The following is a 20,120-nucleotide window of genomic DNA, read 5'->3' as shown; positions in this document are numbered from 1 at the left end:
CGAAGGACCACAAGGGCTGGGTCTACTGCTACGAGGTTTCCGAGGAACAGGACGCCAAGGCGCGCTCTGGTAACGTCAACGGCTATATGGCGTAACCAACGAATGGCAGTACCAGGGGCAGTCGATGTGCCCTGACGCACCCCTCTGGGCCATGCACCCCAAGGACGGCCCGGCATTTCGGTCGCCCTGACGTGCACCTGATGTGTGCATCCGGCTGGCTGCGTGCCTGCGCCGCTCGTCTGTCGAACTGCACAGCTGTTGACAGCTACAGCTGCATCCAGCATGTTCCAGGTCGCGTTGTCGCCTCCCACACAGTACTCGAGTATCCAACATGTGTGCACTACGTAGAGGCAGAGAGAGAGGAGTTACGTTGTACGTGTACTTGTAGTCTGCCGATAAGAATGGGTTCGAGACCTCAAGAGACGAGACATCACGACTCACTCGACACTCGAGTTTGTCTCGAGGTCTCGAGTTGTTTTATCCTTTTGGTGACCAAGAACGTCTTTGAATATTGGTGAGCAAGGGAGTGGGTGCGCCACGGAAGGTGCGACGGCATGAAACATGCAGTATTTTTCTTGTTTTGTCCTCGACCGGCCCGGCGTGTGAGTCCGGTTGAGCGAGGATGCCAACGACACGCACGCCTCGACGGCCGCGCTGCTGGTAGCGATGGAGAAACGGCCTCTGCCCTCGCTCGGCGGCGGCGGCGGCGGCTGGTCCGGCCACCGCGACTATATGGTTGATAAAAGGCGCAAGCTCGCCGAGCAGTGGTCCAACACACCTGCCGTGAGCAGCGTGCTGTCGGGTGCCGTCGTCCACGTCAACGGTCTCTCGGAGACGGCCAACGACCACCTCGTCTCGCTGGTGCGGTCGCTGGGCGGTGACTATGAGCAGAACCCGGCCTCGACGCGGCTCACTCATTTCGTCATCAACCAGCTCTCATTCGCGAGGCAAGTGGCCATCAGCTCGAAAAAGACGCTCGGCAGCTCCTTCCACATCGTCACCGAGGCGCGCGCGCGCAGACCCCGCCGCCCGACCGCCGCCCCCGCCGCGGCGCCCCACCGCCCTCACATCCGCGATGGTTTCTCCTCCACCGCCGCAGGACTGGCTCCTCGCCTGCTCGAGGGAGGGGTGCCGCCCTCGGGAGGCGAGCTACATGCCCGCAGGGATGCGAGACCCGCACCAGCCGTCGCTCGGCTTTGCCGCGCCGCCGCCGCCGGCGGACAGCTCTAGACGCGGCACCCGGGAGAGATGGGCGGAGGAGGAGGCCGCCGCAGCGGCGGAAGCAGAGGCAGCGGCGGAGGCGGTGGCAGCGGTGGAGGCGGCCGAGGCGGCCGAGGCGGTGGCTGCGGCTGCGGCAGCGGAGGAGGAGCAGGGACTAGATCCGCGTCCCGAGCGGGAGAGCGAGGGCGACCTTCTGTACGTGAGTCTGCGGTGCACTGGCGGCACCGCGGCGCTGCGGCGCGGGATGGTGGCGGCGGCGCTGGCGGCCATGCCAGCCGCGCTGGAGATGCACGCCTACGCGGACGGGGAGGCGATCTCGCTCGAGCCGGCTCGCAGGAGGCTGGTGGAGAGGGAGGGCCCCGCCCTGCGGCGCGCCCTCCGCTGCGCGCTCGGTGTGCGAGGGGCGACCCTCTCTCCTGCGGAGCCGGGCCCTCCTGCGGAGTCGGGCGCCAGCGCGGGAGCCCGCCGCCAAGCCCACTAATTATTAAGTTAATTATAATTATTAATTCACAGGAGCCCGCCGCCAAGCCCGCCACGCAGAGGCGCGCTGCGGCATCGGAGCCGCGCGCTCGGCGGCGCTCTCGCGGCAAGCATCCCTCGCCGCCTTGCGCGGCGGCTACTCGCACGCCTCCGCCGCCGGCCCCTCCTCCGACCCGGCGGGCGGCGGGGCGGACGGCGGGGCGGGCGGCGGGGAAGGCGGCGCGGAGGGCAGCGGTGTGGGCGGCGGCGGGGAGGGTGGTGGCGGGGAGGGTGGCGGCGGGGAGGGTGGCGGCGGTGTCCGTGTCCTCGCCGCCAGAGACGAGGCGCCGCTCCTCGCCGCGCGGCCGCTGAGTGCCCTCCTGCCCGCCATCTCCTCTTCCGAGGTTGAGGCTCTCTTCACGGCAGACTGCACGACCTGCGCAGAGCTACACGCCCTCTGCGGGGAGGGTGGGGGGAAGCGACCCGCGCGACCGCCGCCGGAGGCGGCGCTGCGAGCAATGATCGGCGAGCCGCGAGCCGCGGAGCTGAGCCGGTGGGCTCGCGCCGCCAGTCTTGTCGGAGGCGGCGCCTCCGGGGCGAGGTCCGGGGTGAGGGTCGCGCAAGGCTTGCCGTTGCGAGATCGCAGTTGCTGCGAGTCGTGCGCGCGGAGAGAGGCGGCGCAGGCGCTTCGCTTCTCGCCGCCCCACCCTTCCCTCTACCCCCGCTCCCTTCCTCCACACTCCTTCCCCCCTCTCCCGGGGCAGCGCGTCGCCTCCTGCGACACGGCAGCCCACGTGCATTTGGAGGGCAGTGCCAGCCCGTGTCTCACGCGCCCGGCGTGTCCCGCAGGCGGTCGAGGGAGTGAGCACCACACAGGGACCGTTTCCCGCGGCTCTCGACGCCCCAGGCGGCGGCGAAGCGCAGGGGCAGCCACCGCCCTCTCCGGACAAGTGGGCGTGCGAAAAGTGCACGCTGCACAACCCGATGCAGCACCTGGCGTGCAGCGCTTGCGGAGAGAAGAGGCCGCAGCAGGTCCAGTCGCCTCGCCTGCCCCCCCCCAGCCCCCCCCCCCCCAGCCGCCCTCCCCTTCCGCAGGCGCATTCGCCCCCGCCGGCTGCGCGCACCGCTCTGTGGCCCTTGCATGCGCCACCCACATCCCGCGCCTCCGCCCGCGCCCCCGGGGCGCGAGGGCGGAGGGGCGCGCGCGGAAGGGGCCGCGCCTCCCCTCGCGGCGGAGCCAGGAGCCGCACTTCGCCTCGCGGCGGCCGGACTCCTCCGACGAGGCACGGCGGCGGGAGCCGCGTCGGCGGCGCCGTGAGTGGCGTCAGCGGCGGCGGCGGCATCGACCGCGGGCCCCGCGCCACGTCTCCGGTGCCGGCTGCATGGGCAGAGGAGTACAGCGCGGCGTTTTGCGGCGAGGAGGCCGGGACGGCAGGCAGGCCGGGTTCGGTCGGGGGCGTTGCCGCCGAGAGCGAGGATGAGGCGCTGCGGCAGATGGCGCGCGCGGGCTGGCAGGCGGCGCGGCCCCTCATCTCGAGCTGGCTCGACACGGTGTGCGAGGAGGGCGCAGAGGCGGAGGGCGCGGAGGAGGGCGAGGCGAGCGGCGCGTCGCCGCTCGCGCGCTACTTCGCCGCCCTCGTGTCGGAGCGGCGGCTCGATCAGCTCGGGCTGGCGATCTCCTTCCTTGCGCGGCGAGTCGAGGCGATGCCGAGCGGGGGGCAGGGGGCAGCCACCCTCGGCAAGCTCGTGCTTCCGCTCGCAGACTTGGTGCGCGACTAGCCGAGAGGTGGTCGAGGTTTAGAGCCGCCACGAGCCGAGAGAAGGAGTGTAGGCAGGGGCATAGAGGTGACCGGCGCAGCCGTTGCTGCAGGTCGACTCGCTCGTTTCAGGGGTGTACGGTGCCGGCAGCACCTTTGGCCCGTGCGACGCGCTGAGACGTGCGGCGGCGTTGGAGGGCACGGAGAAGCTTTGGCACGTGACCGCGGATGAGAGGTTTGCGGAGGAACTTGAGCAGAGCAGACATGACAGTCATAGACATGACTCATGGACGTGAGCCCAGAGAGTCATTGTGTCGTCTCGATTTTGCAATTGCACTGTCATTGTCATCTATCTGTCTCACGCGCGGAGTGTTTTCCACAACGAGACCCAGCGCAGGCCGGCCACAGGCCACAGAGCCGCCTGTCGAGAGTGTCGCGCGTTACGAACCGGCCCATTTAGCCCCCATACCATTTTGTGTAGACCACGCGCGACGCGCGGTCCACGCCCCGAGGCCCGGAGCCTTTTTTGCTTTTTATCAGAGACAGAGTCCCGTGACCCGTCTCGACTCTCGTCCGACGTCCCGCCGTCTCCCGACGCCGAGACCCTCCGTCGAGCGTCGACCGGGTCGAGTCGTCCCGGGCGAGAACAGCCCCTTGGAGTGTGAAGGCTTCGTAGCCCTCCGGTCTACTATGAAGACCCGCAGGGCTGGAGGCGAAAAAGAAGCAAGCGAGTGCGCCGCGAAAGACCCCCCCCCCCCCCCAGTTGGACCCGACGGCCACCTCCTCGGCTACCCCTCGGCAGGGATAGATAGGCGTGCTCGCTTGCTTGGCTTGGCGGTCTTGTCCTGCGCCCCGGCCTGGGCAGCGGCCAGCACGTCGCTCACGAGCGCCGCGCGCACCGCCCAGCCCTCAGTCGCGTGCGAGTGCAAGAGCGGCTCGAGGCTCGCACCGGCGTGCAGCCTCGCCAGGAGGGTGCTGCAGAGCGCACGCAGCATCCGCGTGCCCTTCCCGGGGTAGACCTTCAGTGGCGGTGCGCCGGGGAGCAGGTCTTCCAGCTTCTCGATCGTGCACTCGTCCTCGCCGCCCGTGGCGGCGAGGGAGGTGAGCAGGGGCACCAGCAGCGCCTCCTGGGTCGGCGGCGGCTGCACCGTCGCAACGCGCTCTCGCTGCAGGAAGCGTCGCACGAGCAGCAGGGTCACGTAGGAGCCAAGGCCCTCGCCACCGCCTGCTCCGCCGCCACCGGCGTAGCCCTCAAGCTCGCGCAGCTCGCGACCCACCGCACGACGCAGCAGGCAGTGCAGCCCGGCGAGGAGCGCGCCGCCCGGCGCGAGGACCGCCGCGCGCGTGGCGTCGACCCGACGCTTGGCCTCGCACTCTGCGACATCCGCTGCCGCCTCGTCCATCCACACGTCGACTGCGACGCCCGTCGCCCTGTGCACCATGCGTAGTAGCGGCGACCCGCGGGCCCAGCGCGGCGCCTCGAAGCCGTGCTCCTCCAGGGTGGACTCGAGTGCCGCGTCGACATCGCCCTTGTTGCGCACGCGTGGCCGGCCTGTCCGCTTCGCCTTCTTGCTCTGCTTGCGGACGCGCACCGATGGGAGGTGATCGCCGCAGAGGAGCAACACCAGCAGCGGGTCGCCAAGCGGCTCGTCCCCAAGCAAGCACGGGAATGTCGCCGCGGACCTCACGCCGGCCAGGCACGCCACGAGGTCCACGTCACTAGCATCGAGCGCTAGCCCGCTCGCGACGGAGCCGACGACGGCGACAGGAGCCGTCGGCACATATGTCTTGAGGAGGGTCTTTGCGGCAGACGTTGCCAGCCGCCGATTGCCAGCCGGCGCTGAGGGATTTGGGGCGGTACGCTGACTGCTGCTTGATGCTGCGGTGGTGGCTGCCTTCTTTTTGAGGAGGAGCAGTTCCGTGCTCAATGCCGTCATGCGGGCTTTCAGCGCCTCCTTTTCGCTGCGAGGTGCGACGGCCGTTGCAGGCGCCGATGCAGTTGCGACAGCTGCATCGGCGCGAGGCCCGCCTGGCGGATCATTCGTGCTGCACACATCCGAGGCAGCGATGGAGTCGCTCATCGAAGGCAGGAGACAGAGGTATATACTTTCAGAACCTACAGTCGTTGTAGGTATATTGTTGGCAGATCAAGACACAGAGCTCACACAGAATCACAGCGGGAGGAAAGCGGCGAGTCGCAATTCCTGGGGTCCTTGTGGCGGGCCACCCTGTCCAGTCGTACTCGTGAGGGAGCGCTAGTCCGGAGCGCTGCTTTTGGGAGGTAAAACACGGCGGACCAGGAAGGTAAAACTCGGAAAGGCGAGGTGAAAATAGAACAAATTAAAGACGGAAAATAAAACGGAGACGCCAAACGATCGGTAGGAGATGGACAGGGTCCCCAACGAGCAGGATCTTGCACTAACAACAGTCAACACAGCAAAATAATTTTACAAAAGCTCCCTCTCCCGACACTGGGCACGGGACTGGCGCCACTGGCTTGACACCTAACAACATACCTACAAACCTGCTCTAGACAGGGAGCGAGAATTCTCACAGCGCGACGGGACGCACGACGACGCGTCGCTCTTCGATACCACATCAAATTTGCGTGCGACCATCGCAGCTCACAGCTCACAGCGAGCGTCTGGGGCGCAGCTCACGTGAGCACCGATGGGGATGATGCGCACGACCTTTTGGGTTGGCGCCGTGTCCTGCGGCCTCACGCTTCTGCAGAGCGGCCGACTCATTGCCAAGCACCGGCGCCACTGGCACAACCCGCAGCAACAGCGCTGTATTGTCGTCATCATCAGCAGCGTCCCCATTTTTGCTGTCAATGCATTCGTGTCGCTTCTCATCTTGCGCGGCAGCAAGACTGTCGGCCTGCATGCACCCGAGTGGCTCGACCTCGTCCTCGACGGTGCCAAGGAGTGCTACGAGGCCTTCGGTCCGGATGCCCTAGCTACCCTTCCTCCGTCCCTCGCCTTTTGTTTGTGAAAATTGCCTCTCTGCGCAGGCATCTGGTCATTTCTCGAGCTGATGCTGAGCTACACAGGTTGCGTGAGCGCTCCGAACGGCGCCGCAGTGGGCGTGCCCGACAAGCTGAAGGGCGTGGAGGTGCACCTGCCGTTTCCGCTGCCGCTCTTCTGCGGCGCCTCGCACTGGACCTTCGACAGGCGGGTCGCCGATCGTCTGCGGCGGTGGGCGATGCAGTTTGTGTACGTGAGGCCAATCCTCGCCGTCCTGACAATCACCGCGACGGGCCTCGGCGTGTACGAGAAAGTCTGGGTCTGGCTTCCCATTTCGGTCGCGCTCAATGTCTCGATGACCGTCGCTCTCTACTCCCTCCTCCTCTTCTACCACTCCTTCGAGCGGGAGCTCTCGCGGGGGAACCATTGGGGGGCCCGTCGCCTGCCCGCATCGAGCCTCCGCAGACGCGTCCGACTGTGCGAACAGGCACCAGCGCCCGCTCGCCAAGTTCCTCTGCATCAAGGGTGTCGTCATGTTCTGCTTCTGGCAGGGCATCGTTCTGCAGCTGCTCGAGGCCGCCGGCGTGGTGCGCGCGGGTCACTTCTTTGACCTGGCGGAGAGGAGCACGATGATCCAAGACGCGCTGGTCTCGCTCGAGATGTGCCTCATCTTTGCGCCGCTGCACGTCTATGCCTTCTCCGCCGACGACTACCTGGAGGAGGGTGCGCCGGCGGGTAGCCCGATGCCGTCGACGCCTGCCCAGCCCGTGGCGAAAAACAAGGATGCGTGACACACTCACACGAGCAGCTCAGCAGCGAGCACAGCAGCAGGCGTGGACGCGGCGCGGGGCCCCGGGGGCGGGTCCCGGGGCCGCCTCGATCGCGGGGACGCGGTTTCTGGTTGGTTGAGTTCTTGGATCTTGCCCCTGCGCGCCCTGTAGCACGTACTTATGCCAGCCTGTACAGGGGGGGCTTGGTGCCCCTGAGAAGGTCTCGCGTGAGGTGTGTGTCGGACGCACGTCCCGGGTCCGCGCCGCCGCCGGCGCGCGGCGCCGCGGGCGAGGCCGGAGAGAGCGAGAGGCGCGAGAAGCGGCCCGTTCGCGGTTCCCGCGGGGTTCCGCGCCGTCCCCGCAATTACGGTTTACGCGGCTTTACGACCGCGCTTGCGTGGCCGTGGGCCGGTTTTAGGTGTGGCGGTAAAACACGTACAGTGCCGAGAACCAGTGAGAAGTGAGTCACACACCTCTGGACATTTCACCTTCTCATCTCCGATCGGTCCGTTTTGCAGTTTTGTTTTGTGCCTTTGAGATCATGCAGATTGTCGCAGACCATCGCCTTTGTCTGTTTCTCATTCCATGATCCAGGTCACAGCACGACCTGCCGGGTCGCGGTACCCGCGCTCGTCGCAGCCATGTGGCCACAGTTCCGCGGCTCTCTCCTCTCCATCTCGCTGTAAGCTAAAGATATCGCTGCGCCGCTGTTGTGCAGCGATAGCTGCCGCCTCCGACATGTAGGAGGCTCTCTGAGCCGCAACCACCTCCGCCGCTGAACTTGCAGCAGTCTCCCTGGTCGCCTTCTCCGACTCGACGCGAGCCACCTCCTCCTCTGCTGCCCTTTCGGCCTCTGCGCGTGCAGCTTTGGACGCGCCAGCGGCGTACAACCGGACGGCACGGTCGAGGTCGTCAGCTGCGCGTGCAGTGCGATCTGGAAGGATGGCCGTGCAGTCGCGAGGCCGTCGCGGCGACTCGGGCACCATCTCACGCAGCGTAACGCTGGACTGTGTCACTCGGAGCCGATTCGCAAGCGCAGCGGCGCTCGCTTGTCGCCTTCTCCAGTCGTGCAAGCAGGACATCTCCCGCCCCTGCCGGTGTGCGGTGAGCTTCGCCGGCCCGACGCCGCCGCCCGGCATTCGCGATGCGGCGAGTACGAGGGCGTCCATGTGAAGTGGAGTACCGTCGTAGTGTGTTTGAGTGCCGGCGGCGATTTCTTTTGCACTCGATACCAAAAAAATCTTTTCGCCTGGACACAACGATGGTACTCTCCTGGCAAGTAGAGGCACAACGCACGCTCTCCCGAGGTCTCTTGGAGCAGAGCCCCGGCGAGACCTCGATCCTCGAAAGAGCAATGGGTCCCTCGAGAGGGTACCCTGGGTGGGCGGGGCCTCTACTCGCCAGGGTACTCTCCTAAGCTGTGAATCAGACGCACTTGCCTCGGGGGCAATCCCGCGGGTGGGCGTGCTTTCAGGTGGGCGTGCTTTCACAGCCTCAAAACACAGCCTCACGAGAGCACAACGATGGCCTCCGCAAGAGCGCTCCAGCTGATCGCGGCGTTCGCGGTGACGCCGTGTGCGGCTCTCGTCCTCCCCGGCTCTCGTCTCCTTTCGCCGTCAGCGCGTCACTCTCCCGCATGCGCTTCCGACGCTGCGCCGGTTGACGCCTCACTGCGGCAGCAGATGAAGGCGTATCTCGATCACTGCAGAGCCACGGGCCGCGAGCTGACCTCTGAGCAGAAGGCAATGATTGCCGAGATCGAGAAGGACGAGGCGCTCCTCGACCAGACCGGGTTCGTCGACTTTTCGAAGTCACCGCCTCCGCCGATCCCAACTTCTGCCACCTCTCCTGCCGCCGCGCCGCCGCCGCCGCCCGCCCCGCCGCCGCCCGCCCCGCCGCCACCCGCCCCGCCGCCACCCGCTCCGCCGACCCCCGCCCCGCCGCCTCCAATCTCCTCCGTGTCCTCGGCGGAGGCGGATGCGCAGGCCGCTGTCGCTCAGCGGCTGTGGCTGCTGCAGGTCCTGCAAAGCGCCTCTCGCCCACCCACCTCGCCCCCGACCGACCGTTGCTCCTTGTGCCCCGCAGCGTCGCGAGTGCGAGGCCGCCGAGCGCCTGCTCGCCGCGAGGGTCGCCCGCGGCGTGCCTCTGCCGCCGGAGGAGTCAGAGAGCCTCCGCGCCTCGCTCGCCTCGCTCGTGCTTGCCCTCTCGGCCTTGTGAGAGGCCGCGACGCGCAGCAGTGCTGCGCTTGCGAGGCGACCTCTCGCTGGCACGCGGGTTCTCTCGCCGGCTCTTACGCCTATCGCGTTTTCTTCCCGGCGTCGTTTTCATCTGTTTACGTACCCAACACGAAAATAAAGCGATAAGGTAGCGTGCAAAAGTAGTCTCCCTATACTCCGCTCTCGAGACTCGAGACTCTCGACACTCGAGGTCGAGAGCTCTCTCGACTCCAACTCACAGTTAGGGACGAGCCTCCACGAGCCGCGAGCGCGGCTCTCCCCCTCTCGCGCCTCTCCCTAGCCTAGCCATAGTCTTGTCTACCTGTTTGTGGCGCGAAGAGGCACACGGCAACGGACACGGCGAACAGCACTGGGAAGACCAGGAACATCGCGACGAAATCGCCCCTGCGCGCCCGCGAGAGAGAGGGCCAGTCAAATTCGTGTGTCCGTGTCCATGTGTGTGCGCGTGTGCGCGCGCGTGTGTTGTGCTGTTGGGATCATGGGAGAGGGGCGCGCGTCGCACCACAGCGCGACTTGCGTCAACACGTGAGCATGTCTGCGCCTCCAACCCCTCTTGGCTTCTCCGCACCAGTCATCGAGCCGCGACCTGCGGCTGCAGCGGGCCGGGGCGGCCACTGCCGGTGCCCCTTCCGCGTGAGCTTGCGGCTCCACCTGCTGAGTCGGCGCCACGGCGGATGGGCCCGGTGGGTTGCTCGTCCTGATCACCATGCCCTGCGGGCTCAGCCTGCCCTTGCGTGGCAACTGGTGGGCGCTCGCCGCCGCCGCTGCCCTCCGCCGCCACGTGTCCAGCTGCTTCTTGCGCCTCCAGGCTCGCTGCAGCCGCATGATGGCGAGCACAGCGAGCTGGTTGTTGGTCAGCTCTTTGATGCGCGCCTCGAGCTCCTGCCGCCGCTTCTCGTGCTTCCAACACTGACAGACGATGATGGACTCCATCGCCATGAGGGCGAGGATGAGGGTGTTGGTCACCGTGAACCACTGCAGCCGAGAGAGATTGCCCATCTCCGGGAGGTTCTCTACGAGCACGATCTGGAAGACATTGATGGCCAGGAGGAGGGTGAGGGTGATTGCAAGGCGTGAGTCAACGTTGGACGGGGCGATGCCAAACGTACACCAGCCGAGCACCACGAGCAGCGACTGCGTGACAATGTAGTTGAGGATGTGGTACGTGTTGCGCCGTTTGATGGTGAGCGAGAACGTCACCTCGCAAACCGAGTGCGCCCCGCTCTCAAGGTGGGCGCGCAGCCACGGGCCCTCGATCAACTCTCGCATCCGATACGCGGGGTTCTTCTCGTACGACCACTCGGTCGACTCGAGCTCGACAATCGGGTCGCGAGAGCGCTGTACTACGTGCGCGGTGAAGTCCATGATGTCCCACACCGGGTGCGCCGGACGCGGAGAGCGGCGCACCTGCGACGCATCGCCGCTCCAGAGGTCTGGCTTGTCGCCCTGCTTCCAGCCGCCGCCGAGCTGCATGCTCGATAGCTCGACGATCGTGGCGTCGCGGCCGTCGCCGTCGGGTGGGCCAGTGGCGAAGCACGCCTCGTCCGCGGTGACGCCCGAAGGCAATTTGAAGGTGAAATTGAGGGTGTGGTCGTCAAACGGGATGTCCGCCTGGTCGAGCACGACGAGGAACTTTGCCCGCTCGCGGTATTGCCGGTAGGCGATGCTCCGGTTGTGGTTTGGTATGGCGATAGTGGGATCCGGTCCCTGTTCCAGCCCAACGTGAGTAAAAAGCCCGAGATCCTCGATGATCTGCGGCTCCTCGTCGCCGAGCAGGGCGTCGGGCAGCACAATATCTGGCTGCCAGTACAGCGAGCAAGGATCTGTCGAGTCTGATCCGTCGGAGATGAACCCGTCGCAACGCGAGAAGATGCGTCGGTCCGTCCAGGCGAGGTAGACAAAGTACTCGACTGGGGTAGGGGGAGGCACCGTCCGCGTGGTCAGTCGGGAAGAGGAGGGAAGGGGCAGAGGAGGGAAGGGGACACCTTCCTACTGACCGTACGATGAGGAGGGAAAGGTGTGGCGGGGTGCCTTGGAAGTAGTCTGGTGCATGCACGTCGATGAGCCTCTCCAGGATGACCTGCGGGTAGACGATGGTGGGGCCCGTTGAGAGTGGGAACATGGCGTGCGGGTCGTAGACGCCGGGCTCGCTGAATTGTTCAAGGTAGCCCTTGTACGCCCCTTTGGCGCTGTAGCCTTGCCCCCACGTGAAGCCGAGCTCCACATAGTCGGCGACATCGAGCCCCGCCCACTGTGCGCCGCCAATTTCCTGTGCGTAGAAGATCTCGTGCGCTGTGTTAGGGAGGCCGATGACCCCCCCGGACAGGAGGAGCATGAGCGCGGTGGCCGCCTGGTCCCACATCACAGGCGGCCGCCGCGGTGTGGACATCACTGCACGGACCGAGTCGGCCGTCACCCAGTGGGCGCCGCACGCTTCTGCCACCGCGATCAGCCACTCTTTGAAGGCGCTAGAGAAGCTGAAGGTCAGGAGGAGGGTGTTTGCCACAGCCTCTTCCCGTTGTGCAGAGTTGCACTCTGGTGCTACGAGTTTGCCCACCTAAGGGATCAGCAACTCTCGAGGTTCGCTGTGACTGTTGTACCCGGGTAGCGACGGCAGTGTTGGCCGATTGCGAAGACCTCGCAGTCGGCCTCCAGCCCTTTGAGACAGCCTTGTGGGAGTACAGCTTCACTAATCGCGCCGTCAGGAACGGTGCGATTGATGGAGATCAATGCCGCAATCTCGGCCGAGTAGTGCCACCCCAGAATCACGCAATCGCAACTCCCAGCCGCACTGATTGGCCGCGACATCACCGCGACCAACGCTAGGAGAAGATGCCGTGACGACATCTCCGGACGCACTGCCGGGACGCCTGCCACGCACATAAAGACGACGGAAGCTTCCGGCCAGAACTCTTCCGCTCCGAAAAAAACATTTTTGCGCTAATAGTTAGTTAGGTCACGACGTGTCTGCTGTGAAGGGCCGAAGCAATGAGTAGCCTGTCGAGCATAGTTAGGTGAGGACGTGTCAACTGTGAGGTGCCGACATGTGGAGCGCCTAGATCTTCATCTGTTAGTGTGAATAGCCACAAAGCTCGCTGGCGCGGCTTGTGAGTTATGCCCGGCGAGGGCGCCTTCACGGCCCGATCCTCCATCGGTGGTGACCCTGTCGAACGGCTCAACAAGGCCAAGTCCTACAAAAATCCCTTCTCCATGATGATCGCGTCGACGCGCATGTCGAAAACAGCGGCCGAGGCGAAGCTCAAGGAGCAGAGTGCGCGCCGTGCCCCGACGCCCACCCGCGGGCCCACCCTCGCGCCCCCGCTCCCGCCACCACCACCTCGCCTGTCCGGACTCCCTCCGCCTCGAGGGCGCGCGCGAACCCCTCCCCTTGGCGGCGGCGAACCCACCCCTTGTGCGCGCGCGACGTGCAGTGGAGGCGTGGAACCAGGAGTCGCTCTTCAAGAAGCTGTCGGACGTGCCGATGCAGTTCGAGGCCGACCCGACGCAGCACACCCTCGCGACCACCAAGGAGTGGGAAAAGACCAACCCTAAGCGTGGCGGCGCAGCCTTTGCGGTGCTCGAGTACGAGAGATAACGCGGCGCCTCGCAAAATGGCGCAGTTTTCGGGGGTTGTCCGCGCGTCGTGGGGGGGGGGGGGGGGGGCTGCTGGCGCCGCCGGTTGGGAGTTCAGCGGTCCACACACTCGGCAGCACCCCGCTGGAGCGTGCCTCGGGCTCCTCTCTCTCTCGGCCACCCTACGATCGCTTCGTCGGCGTTTTGAACGGTTCCGCTTATTTCTTTTATGATGCTTGTGTGTCAGGCAGATTCACCGAAACTGAACAATTTTGGACACGCGCGCGTCCGCCGCACGGTCAGCTACGCCCCCGGTCGCGCGCTCCACGAGCGCCGTCCACCCGGATCGGCGTACGGCGATCGCGTCCGTCGAGACGCGCCGCTCTGCTTGTCTCCTCGCGCCTCCCCGCGTCTCGCAGTCGGCGAGCGTTTAGCGGGGCGGCGGTCATGCAGCAGAGCAGCTTCCCACGAGGGCGCGCGGCGGGCAGCGACTGGCGTGCAGCAACTGGCGCAGGGCACGCTACTCGGGCTTACTCGCGCGAGCACACGGCGGCCTCGCTCGGGGTCGGCGGCGGCAGCCTCGCGGCGAGACCGGCGACAGTCGTGCCGAGGGCCGCCGCAAGCACCTCCCTCGCGTCGCCGTTGTCGAAGCTGGATGTCTCGCGGTGCGTGTAAACGACCTCTCCGTTCCTCACGACGAAGGTTCCACCGAGCAGCTTTGTTTTTGCGTCAGAGACGTCGGCCGTGCTCGAGCCAAAGGAGCGCGCGTAGGACACCACGTTCTTCAGCACCCAAGGCTTGAGCAGCCACATGTTGCGCACAGAGGCGCCGCGCCCGCCGTGGATCGCCTTCTTGAAGGCCTCCTCCTCGTCCACCCAAACCTCGCCGCCCGGCCAGACGGCGTCCACAAACTCCTGCACGCCGGTGTCGAGCGAGGTGATCACCGCCAGCCGCGCGCCGGCACGCTCAAACTCTGGCCGCAGCGCGGTCAGGTCAGCCGCCAGCCGGCGGCAGTAGGGTCATCCGAGGCGGCGCACGGCGTAGACGACGGTCGGCCGATCGCCCTTCCAGAGCGTATCGGCGCGCACAGTCCTCGTCGCCGGCCAGGGCCCGCGGACCGTCGCGCCGGCGAGCGCGGCGAGAGACACGCCAGGAGTGGGCATGTGGAGAGCGAGACAGAAAGACGGACAGAAGCAGCACCCTCCTGCTGAGGACGCGGCCGGCTTCGTGGAAATTTCCTTCTGTTTATGTTTTAGGTATATTGTTGGCAAATCAAGACACAGAGCTCATCACACAGATTCTGTTTATGTAGTGCAGCGGGAACTCTTCTTTTCGAAGGTTGCAAGGGCAGATAATTCTTCTTTTCGAGACATCGGTGTGTTTGCACAATGCCGTCCCGCGTGTGTTTCGCCACGGTCGGCACGACGCAGTTCGACGCCCTGACGCTCGCTCTCGTGTCCCACGAGGTTACCGGGCTGCTCGCCAGACACGGCTACTCGTGCTTACGGCTGCAGATTGGACGCGGAGCGGAGCCCGTGCTCCCGTCCGACCCGCCGCCGCCAATCCCGATTGAGTGGTGCGCTCGGCTCAAGTCCTCGGGCGGCGCGCTCCACACACTCCCGCTGAGCGATCTCCGCGCGTCCCGCAGGTATCGCTTCAAGGACTCGCTCGAGGCCGACATGCGGTCCGCGGCGCTCCTCATCTCGCACGCGGGCGCAGGCTCAATCATGGAGGGGCTACGCTGCACCGCGCCGCTCCTCGTCGCTGTCAATGACGGTCTCAATCCATCCACCCACCCCACCCCACCACACGTACTTGCCGCCTGATCGGCCGCCCGCCCCTACCCCGCAGGCCTCATGGACAACCACCAGCAGGCCCGGCCACCCTTGGGCCTCCGCCGCACGGTAGAGAGAGGTGCGCTAGAGATGCGCCCTCCGACCGCCCTGCCCCGCCCCGCCCTCCATCTGCGCCAGGAGCTTGCGCACGAGCTCGACCGGCGAGGCCACCTCATCGCCACGACGCCGAGAGGCCTCTGCGCGGCGCTCGAGGCGCTGCCCGCGCGCGCCGCCTCGCTCGAGCCATGGCCGGAGGGCGACGCGACCGAATTTGCGCGGTACCTCGGCGCCGCCCTCGGCGTCGGGGCGGGCTGAGACACGGCGGCCCCTGCCAACTGTGTTTCATTGTGTTTTTCATATGTATATCGACACACTCGCTTAATTCCATTCACACTTTCACACGCGCGGGGGGGCGGGTCGCGCGGGGGGTCGCGCACCCAGCGAGCAGGCCCAGGCGCACGCACCACACAGTGTTTCACTGCGCGGGGGGCGGGCTGCATGGCGGCGGGCGGTGGCGCGCGGTGTGCAAAGGCATCAGGCATAGACTAAAACGAATAGCTAATCGCGTCAGAGTGAGAGTCCGTCACACAACGACGACGCTCGTGTCAGGGTATACTCGTATACAACGACGGTTCTCCGCGCGGCGCCGCGCCCGTCACCGCTCGCGGGCGCGCGCTCCCTGCGTGGGGCTCTCGCTCTCTCTCGCGCTACATGTGCATGCATGTGTAGTCTCTCTCGCGCGCTCGGCGTCGGGTGGAGCTGGGGGTGCCGATCAAGTATGCGGGGGGTAATCTTCTCGCCCAGCCGCGCGCCGGACCCGTGTGGAACGCCGGCGCTACTCCAGCCCCTGCGGCGGCCACGTCACGCGGCGCGACGGGTCGTCCACCGAGCAAGCGGAGCACTGCCAGCCCGCCGCCTCCATCGAAGCGCGCAGCGACGCCGCGTCGCGCCGCCACTGCCCGAGCGACGCGGCGCTGGCGGCGGCGAGGCCCCGCATCGCCTCCTACTCGAGGCAACCGGCCGCGCCGACCGTGAGAACCGCTCGTCCCGCACCCGCCACGACCAGCCGGCTGCGCGGCATTCGGCGCCTCGCGGCCGCCGCGCAACGAAGGCGCCGAAGCGGCGGCGGCAAGCCACGCCACCGCGAATCCGTCGATGACGTCGGCGGGCGCCGCGTGTGTGTCGTAGAGCAGCAGCAGCCTCCCGCCGCCGGACGCGCAGAGAGTCCACGGCGGGCTCTCGCCGCCGCCCTCGCGAGCCTAAGTGGGAACCCCGCCCGGGAAGGGTGAAGCCGGGCTCCCGCCCGCCGGCCTGCGACACACCTCCTCGCTCGCCGCGCGTCGCCACGCTAGCAGCGCCGCCACGTCGCCTACGCCAGTCGCCCCTGAGGGTCAGCTGAGCGCTCGCAGACTCGGTGTCCAGCGCCGCCGCGTCGCCGGGGCTCGAGACGGCGGGGCCCACGTGCAGAGTCACCTAGGCAGGGGGCTGGGAGTCCAACCCAGAAACAGCTCTGCCTAAAGGGCCTCACGGTGCACCGCCACACTAAGGTCTACGCCCTTAGCCACACCCCGTCGGCGACGCGCAGCTGCCCGGCGTCCGAAGAGAAGAGCTCACGCCACGCGCTCGCGCGAGCGGCGAGGCTGTGCCGCACACTCCAGCGCGCCGCCAGCTCCGCGTGCAGCGCCTCCGGAGAGGGGCACTCCCCCCACCCTGCGGCTGCATCGACCGACGCTGCGGCTGCAGTGCCCGGCGGCGGCGCCGCGCCTCCCTCGCCGCACGGAGCGCCGGCCCGCGGCTCGGCCCAACGCGCCACGACGCGGCGCAAGGAGACCGCCGTGACCGACGTCATCACCACGCACTGCGATGCTCTCACCGGGGCGTAGAAGCCGGCGGCGGCGCCTAGCACGAGCCGGGGGGGAGGAGCCGGGGAGGAGGGCTCAGAGAGGGGCGCTGCGGCGAGCTGCGGCGCCAAAGTGGCGCGCGGGGGAGGGCTGCGGCGGCGCCGGCGGTCAGCGCGCCGAGCTGGCCTGGAGCGGAGAGGGCGCCTCAGCGCTGGAGGGGATGAGGCGGGGGCGGTGGCGGCGGGGGCGGCGGGGGCGGCGGGGCGGAGGCTGGGGCGGCGGGGCGGAGAGTAGGAGAGGGCGGTGGCGGCGGCGGTGGCGGCGGAAGCGGCGGCGGCGGCGGCGGTGGCGGATGGGGAAAGCGCCGCGCGCCCCAAAAGCCAAGCACGTGCGTGAGGCTGAGGGCGGTCAGGGCGCCGAAGCAGTGCATCAGCATGCCCAGCGTCCCCAGCTTGGCCGTGATCTCCCCCAGGTTGTCCCCTAACAGTGATCTCCCGTGATCTCCCCCAGGTTGTCCCCTAACAGCGATCTCCCGTGATCTCCCCCAGGTTGTCCCCTAACAGTGATCTCCCGTGATCTCCCCCAGGTTGTCCCCTGACAGCAGAGGAGACCTCGAGGCCCGTCCCCCCGCCCACTCCCTCCCGCGGGGCGAGTCACCCGTCGCCAGCGTCTTTTGGAGGACGGCGCGCGAGGCGCCGATGATCAGGTAGCCTACGGCCATGTCCAGCGCCGGTGAAGGCTCGTGGCGAGGCTCGTGGCCTCTGCCTGGCGCCAGCGCGCGCGCGACCAGTCATCTTTCCGACGTTGGTGAGGATGGCGAGCCCCATCCAGGACGCCTTGGGCAGCAGGTGCGGGATGAGGAACTCGGCGCAGCCGAGCACCGAGTTCGCAAAGCAGGCGGCCGACAGCCACTTCTTCGGGTTCGCCTGAGCGGCAGGTGTGCAGAAACTCTCCGAGGAGGAGGAGAGGCTCTCGCGCGGAGATCCACGAGGTGCGGCGAAGCCTCGAGGGAGTGGATGCGGCTCGCGAGTGTGCCCGCCACGAGCGGCGGCAGCAGGTCCTTCATCAGCCAGCTCGCCGCCGACATCTCGGCGAAGAATCCTGAGAGCAGCGCGTTGGTCGAGACCATCACCGTGAACGAGTGCGCAAAGAGGCCCGCGGCAAGCCAGCCGGTGTAGCCGCCGTAGCCGGGCGCGGCCGACTCGGGATATCCGCGTGGCAGCACCATGTGCTTCGCCTCTTGCGCGCTGGAAGACAGCCACTGCACAAAGCTGCCGTGAGGGTTCGAGGCGAGCACGGGCGCACCCGACGGCCCGAGCAACCACTCAGCTCCGCCCTGCTTGAGCAGAGACTGCGGCTCCTTCTCGGGCTGGCGTGGCGGTCGGGCGACGGTGCTGCTGCGGCAGCGCCGCCGGGCGAAACGCCCGACGCAGAGGCTGCGAGTCGTGAGGCGCGAGCTCATCGTTTCGGCCCCGCGCCCCCCCCCCCCCCCCGATGTGTCCAGGCCGAAGTCCCCGGGGACCCGGAAGATTTTTATAATCCTCTACTATTATACTACGCCGCGCCACCGCCCACCCAGGGTACCATCACCGAGGACCCATTTGGTCTTCGAGGACTCGCCGGGGCTCTGCTACAAGAGACCTCGAGAGAGCGTGCGTGTGCCTCTACTCGCCAGGGCCGTTGTTTTTGTTTTTTGCAGGTCCGAGGCCCCGCAAGCGCTTCACGGTATACTCGATCGATCGACAAACAACTCGAGAACTCGAGTACCGGTATTTTTATAAGAGAGAGACACGAACCTCGCACATGACGACAGTGAGGGTGTGAGAGACAGACCCAGGGAAGGAAGAAGACCACCAGCAAGGGGCTTCACGGTAGGGTGATAAGTAAGAGACAAGAACCTCGCATACTTACGACGACAGTGAGTGCGAGTGAGGGGTGTGTGCGAGAGACAGACAGACCCAGCCAGGGAAGCAAGAAGACCAACCACCAGCAAGGGGCTTCACGGTAGGGTGATAAGAGACAAGAACCTCGCATACGACGACCCAGTGAGGGTGTGTGTGAGAGACAGACCCAGCCAGGAAAGGAAGAAGACCAACCACCAGCAAGGGGCTTTTCACGGTAAGGGAGATAAGAGACAAGAACCTCGCATACGATGACAGTGAGGGTGTGAGAGGCAGACCCAGGGAAGGTCTTCATTCACGTAGAGACGTCTCACTCAGTCTCACGTGAATTGGTCCTTGTCTCACTCTCAGCGGTCTCTCCGTCGTGTCCCGATAGATCATTACTGCCGGCTCTGTTTTCAGTCTCACTGCCGTCTCATGTCATACTGCCTTCTCATCCGTCTCAGCGTGGCAGGCTTCCGAGAGATTGCCCGAGATTGCCCGAGATTCGTGCCCGAGATTGCCCGATAGTGCCCGAGTGCCCCTAGAGTGCCCAGCGCGCCGGCCTGCTCTGGGACGGCGCGCCACCGCTCGTCGTCCAGCATGTGCCCCCGAGCGACCGCCGATCCGGGTAGCCGTCGTACTCGACCTCGACGTGCACGATCCGTCCGTCCCCGTGCTCCTCCCGCGCCATGACGGTCGCAGAGTACCACCGCTCGCTGTCGCAGAAGATCTCGAGGCGCGATCCGGTGGGCAGGACAGTGTGGCCGTCGAGTGCCGCCCTGGCATCGCGCTTTCGCTTCCGCCGCTTCGCCTTCGTCTCCTTGCTGCGCAGCAGGGTGTAGTTCGGGCCCACCTCCGCCACGCTGTCCAGCAGCTGGGCGGCACTCGCCATCTCGCCCGCGTCGTCCTCCGGCGGAAGCTCCGCGTCGCCCGCGGCCGCTTCCCGAGCGCGCTCGTCGCGCATCCGCTCGTGGTGGGCCTGCCCACGCGCCACGCCGGCGCCCGTGTGCCTCGCCGCCGCGTCCGGCGACGGCACATCGATGCTGTCCGCCCGAGCGTGACTCGCAACTCCACGATTTTGCCGTCCAGAGGTCAAAGCGGCTCAAACCCCCGCATGGTACGGGACCCCTCGATCGTCTCGCCCTCCCTCGCTGGTGTGCTCACCGCGGGGGGGGGGGGGGGGGGTCATAACAAACACGGTACAGGAACTGGTTGGGTAGTAGGCTAAGTTCTGAGCCTCGAGGCTTAACAGGTCTAAGTGTGACCGGTCACGCTGGGGTGCTTACGCGGTCTAAGATCGGCTCGAGCCTCTTATGCGGGCTAGATCATTAGGGTTGCCTCAATTTTTCTTCGCCTCTGCGGGCGACGGCGACGCGGCCGTGCGGCGGGCAGCCGTTGTGTACAGGATCGAGCCTTTCGAGGTGCACGCTGCTGAGGGATCCCAGAGCCGGTAGTGGGGTAGAGACACATACCATGACATACATAATTTTCATAAAACTAAACTATTTACATCCATATCGTGAACCTTCGGCTTCGCGGGGGAGATACTATTACTAAACCCGCGAGCCGCGTGCGGCC

General features: G+C 66.6%; 6 protein-coding genes across 6 annotated transcripts; 3 read left to right on the top strand and 3 right to left on the bottom strand.

Annotated features, from left to right (window-relative positions):
* Positions 1 to 666: 666 nt before the first annotated feature.
* On the top strand, positions 667 to 4,885 carry EMIHUDRAFT_98237 (hypothetical protein; the record flags this gene model as incomplete). Its single annotated transcript, XM_005789206.1, has 9 exons — positions 667 to 951; positions 1,100 to 1,613; positions 1,735 to 1,935; positions 2,588 to 2,712; positions 2,776 to 2,810; positions 2,964 to 3,447; positions 3,551 to 3,672; positions 4,484 to 4,538; positions 4,610 to 4,885. The coding sequence occupies 9 exons, from the start codon at positions 667 to 669 to the stop codon at positions 4,883 to 4,885; spliced, it is 2,097 nt and encodes a 698-aa protein (XP_005789263.1).
* Positions 4,886 to 6,107: 1,222 nt separating this feature from the next.
* Positions 6,108 to 7,194, top strand: EMIHUDRAFT_201087 (hypothetical protein; the record flags this gene model as incomplete). The annotated part of the gene is made up of 3 exons (XM_005789205.1): positions 6,108 to 6,381; positions 6,451 to 6,840; positions 6,869 to 7,194. 3 exons carry the CDS (start codon positions 6,108 to 6,110, stop codon positions 7,192 to 7,194), a joined length of 990 nt encoding a protein of 329 aa, XP_005789262.1.
* Positions 7,195 to 8,696: 1,502 nt separating this feature from the next.
* EMIHUDRAFT_201086 (hypothetical protein) lies at positions 8,697 to 9,536 on the top strand (the record flags this gene model as incomplete). The annotated part of the gene is made up of 3 exons (XM_005789204.1): positions 8,697 to 8,983; positions 9,147 to 9,178; positions 9,394 to 9,536. 3 exons carry the CDS (start codon positions 8,697 to 8,699, stop codon positions 9,534 to 9,536), a joined length of 462 nt encoding a protein of 153 aa, XP_005789261.1.
* Positions 9,537 to 9,981: 445 nt separating this feature from the next.
* On the bottom strand, positions 9,982 to 12,218 carry EMIHUDRAFT_201085 (hypothetical protein; the record flags this gene model as incomplete). The annotated part of the gene is made up of 4 exons (XM_005789203.1): positions 9,982 to 9,996; positions 10,062 to 11,315; positions 11,491 to 11,967; positions 12,048 to 12,218. 4 exons carry the CDS (start codon positions 12,216 to 12,218, stop codon positions 9,982 to 9,984), a joined length of 1,917 nt encoding a protein of 638 aa, XP_005789260.1.
* Positions 12,219 to 13,207: 989 nt separating this feature from the next.
* On the bottom strand, positions 13,208 to 14,193 carry EMIHUDRAFT_433710 (hypothetical protein). Its single transcript, XM_005789202.1, has one exon. The coding sequence runs from the start codon at positions 13,793 to 13,795 to the stop codon at positions 13,514 to 13,516; it is 282 nt and encodes a 93-aa protein (XP_005789259.1). The 5' UTR covers positions 13,796 to 14,193; the 3' UTR covers positions 13,208 to 13,513.
* A 1,460-nt stretch (positions 14,194 to 15,653) lies between these two features.
* EMIHUDRAFT_462361 (hypothetical protein) lies at positions 15,654 to 18,121 on the bottom strand (the record flags this gene model as incomplete). Its single annotated transcript, XM_005789201.1, has 6 exons — positions 15,654 to 15,821; positions 15,961 to 16,077; positions 16,386 to 16,717; positions 17,317 to 17,370; positions 17,447 to 17,585; positions 17,648 to 18,121. 6 exons carry the CDS (start codon positions 18,119 to 18,121, stop codon positions 15,654 to 15,656), a joined length of 1,284 nt encoding a protein of 427 aa, XP_005789258.1.
* Between the last annotated feature and the right edge of the window lie 1,999 nt (positions 18,122 to 20,120).

The sequence above is a fragment of the Emiliania huxleyi genome (assembly GCF_000372725.1).
Source record: "Emiliania huxleyi CCMP1516 chromosome Unknown EMIHUscaffold_13, whole genome shotgun sequence".
NCBI classification, from domain to species: domain Eukaryota; phylum Haptophyta; order Isochrysidales; family Noelaerhabdaceae; genus Emiliania; species Emiliania huxleyi.
The sequence above is the reverse complement of the archived record's forward strand: the minus strand, read 5'-3'. Positions and strand labels throughout refer to the sequence as shown.

What these genes read in the sequence shown, in the direction of transcription:
- EMIHUDRAFT_433710 (XM_005789202.1), bottom strand. Translation starts at nt 13,795, where the DNA reads ATGTGGCTGCTCAAGCCTTGGGTGCTGAAGAACGTGGTGTCCTACGCG.